Here is a 2,235-nt window from a genome sequence, read left to right on the forward strand (position 1 = left end):
CCCCCCGTCGCCTCTCTGTGTTTTCCTGAATGCTAGTCGAACACATTATTGTGAACGCCTGGCCGCCACGCATGCCGCCCGAGTGGTTTCTCTCGTTTGTCTCATTGGTGGCGTGGCTTGGCGTTGCTCTGTAACGGCTTGTCTCTCGTAATAGCGACTGGGATCACACTCACACGCGCGCGCACGCGTCCCGTGCAATCCATTTAGAGCGAAAGAACGCGATACGATAGAGAAAGAGAGAAGTACTCTGATGGGTGGGGGTTTGGGTGGGACCCCCCCCCCCCCTCCCCGCTTTTGACCCCTGCCCCCAACCCAGCGGCGGCAATTGTTGCGGCAGAGTCAGCAGTCCACACTTGTTCACACCTCTCTTTCCCTCTCTTCTTCGTGACAGGAAAAGTGCCTGCCTGACACGCAAAAAAATAAAGTTCCGTGCTGAACAGTTTAGAGTTTAGCTTGATAATTTTACACCCGTGCGAAAATATCATCTGGATGTAAACAATTTAGCTGTACATCTAAGTGGCATTTAGCTACGGTTAATTGGAGGTGCGGTTTACTGGACGGCTAAAAATTAGCTCTGGTGCTAAACAAATTGGTCGAGTCTATTCAGTTAATTCTTTAACCCCGCGGTGCTAGCAAATTAGCAGGTGTTCCATTTTGTCTGCGTGGAGGCGCTGCGAGAAGGCACAAGAACGGCACGTGTGGTCATTTTAAATAAGTTTAAAACTCGATGTTGAATTTGTAACTGCTACTTGCAACTTGCTAAATACTGAAACCGGAAACAGAAATAGTAATAGGATGTGACAAACCATGAAATAGACGTGATGTGCACTGGGTTTGCCTACCGACACTCCCCACGGTGCCTTTTCTGTGGTTAAAAGGCATGCTTCCTTCGCGCCCACATTCTGGGTCTTTTTTGGGAATTTTTTATTTGCACTGTTTTATAAATGTATTTCGAAATACGAAACGTCCCGAAAATGTTTTACAGTGATACAACCTACGAACGAATTAGTTTGTAAGGTTGCGAAAGACGGGTCTTTTGTATGACAAATGACAATCAAATTTAATGGTACGCTTACGAATGTGTTTCGCCTTGCTTAAAAATTTGTTTGTAAGCTGCGAAGCGATAATTGCTTTTGTATTACAAAGCTTCCAAATTGTTTGCAGGTAATTCTATACAAAATTGGTAAGTATTGCTTAGCAAGGGTGTAAAAAATGCACAGCTTTGCTCCTCTCCACCGGTTTGTCCCATCATTCCACCATTTCAATTTCCAGCCGCAGTATTCAATATTCACACTCTGCCTTTTTTAGGGGGGCGTTGTCGTCTCCGTAGGCCCGGCGCGGTAGGTGCTCGCGGCAGTTCGGCAGACACGCTCTGTGATTGACACCCCGTCGTGCTTTCCACGTCCGTGTCGGCGGCGCGTCGTGGCGTGGCTCGCGCGCGGCTTTGACACGCTCACGCTAGGTTACGGCAGCCCCGCCATAACTTTCATTATCACTACACGCACCGCGGTGCCCTGGCGGTGCCGCGCCGGCGGGGTCGCGAAGCGCGTGGAGCAGGCGGAGCAGCGCAGAGCGGTGTCTTCCTCCTTCACGGGCGGGGAGCACAGACATAATTAACACAACCATCTCCTCCTCCTCATCCAGGCGAGTGACTTTTCCTTCTTGCCAAGAGCAGGTTGTCCCCTTTTGGCCCGTCTGGAAACAAGGGTGGCGACAGCAGGAGCACCCCGACGATCCCAGCAATGTATTCGCATAACATACCACTTAGCGCGCAGCGCGTATCCAAAGTCAGTCACAAAGAAATACAGATGGGGAATCTTCACAAGTGTGTGTACACACCTTCCACAACGTGGTCACGTTAAGGCTCCTCTGCTTCGGCATGGCCTCCACTTGCGCGTGCAGCAGCAGGCCGAGGAGCACCAGGGCGGGGCCCAGGGCGGCGCTGCCCGGCGCCATCGCGGTCCTCACACGGTCGGCCCGGCGGGGCAGGGGCGGCGGCTTGTCCACTTCGACTTATCCACACATGGCGGCTCCAAGACGGTATCCTTGTCCCTGGCGACGATGGTTGCACTTCAGACACACACTACACTGGCGCGGGCGGCGGGAGCGCGACGACGCGGTCCTCGTGGGCCCGGCGGGAGCTCGCCGACGACACCCTCGCACGCACGCGAGTCTCGGACGCGGACAGGATGTCGGCGGCGTCCCGGCGGGCGTCTTGGCGCGCGGCACTCGGCC

General features: G+C 53.6%; 1 protein-coding gene across 2 annotated transcripts in view; it reads right to left on the minus strand.

Moving 5' to 3' along the window:
- The window catches only part of LOC127750593 (trypsin-1-like), a 17,348-nt gene extending 15,113 nt beyond the window's left edge, over nt 1-2,235 (minus strand). For both annotated transcript variants that reach the window (XM_052272682.1, XM_052272681.1), the window contains exon 1: nt 1,840-2,235. In XM_052272682.1, coding sequence (XP_052128642.1) covers nt 1,840-1,956 — 117 coding nt within the window. In that variant the 5' untranslated portion in view covers nt 1,957-2,235. The remainder of the gene's footprint in view (nt 1-1,839) is intronic.

Source organism: Frankliniella occidentalis, unplaced genomic scaffold (assembly GCF_000697945.3).
Source record: "Frankliniella occidentalis isolate FOCC.00 unplaced genomic scaffold, Focc_3.1 Scaffold218, whole genome shotgun sequence".
Classification (NCBI taxonomy): Eukaryota; Metazoa; Arthropoda; class Insecta; order Thysanoptera; family Thripidae; genus Frankliniella; species Frankliniella occidentalis.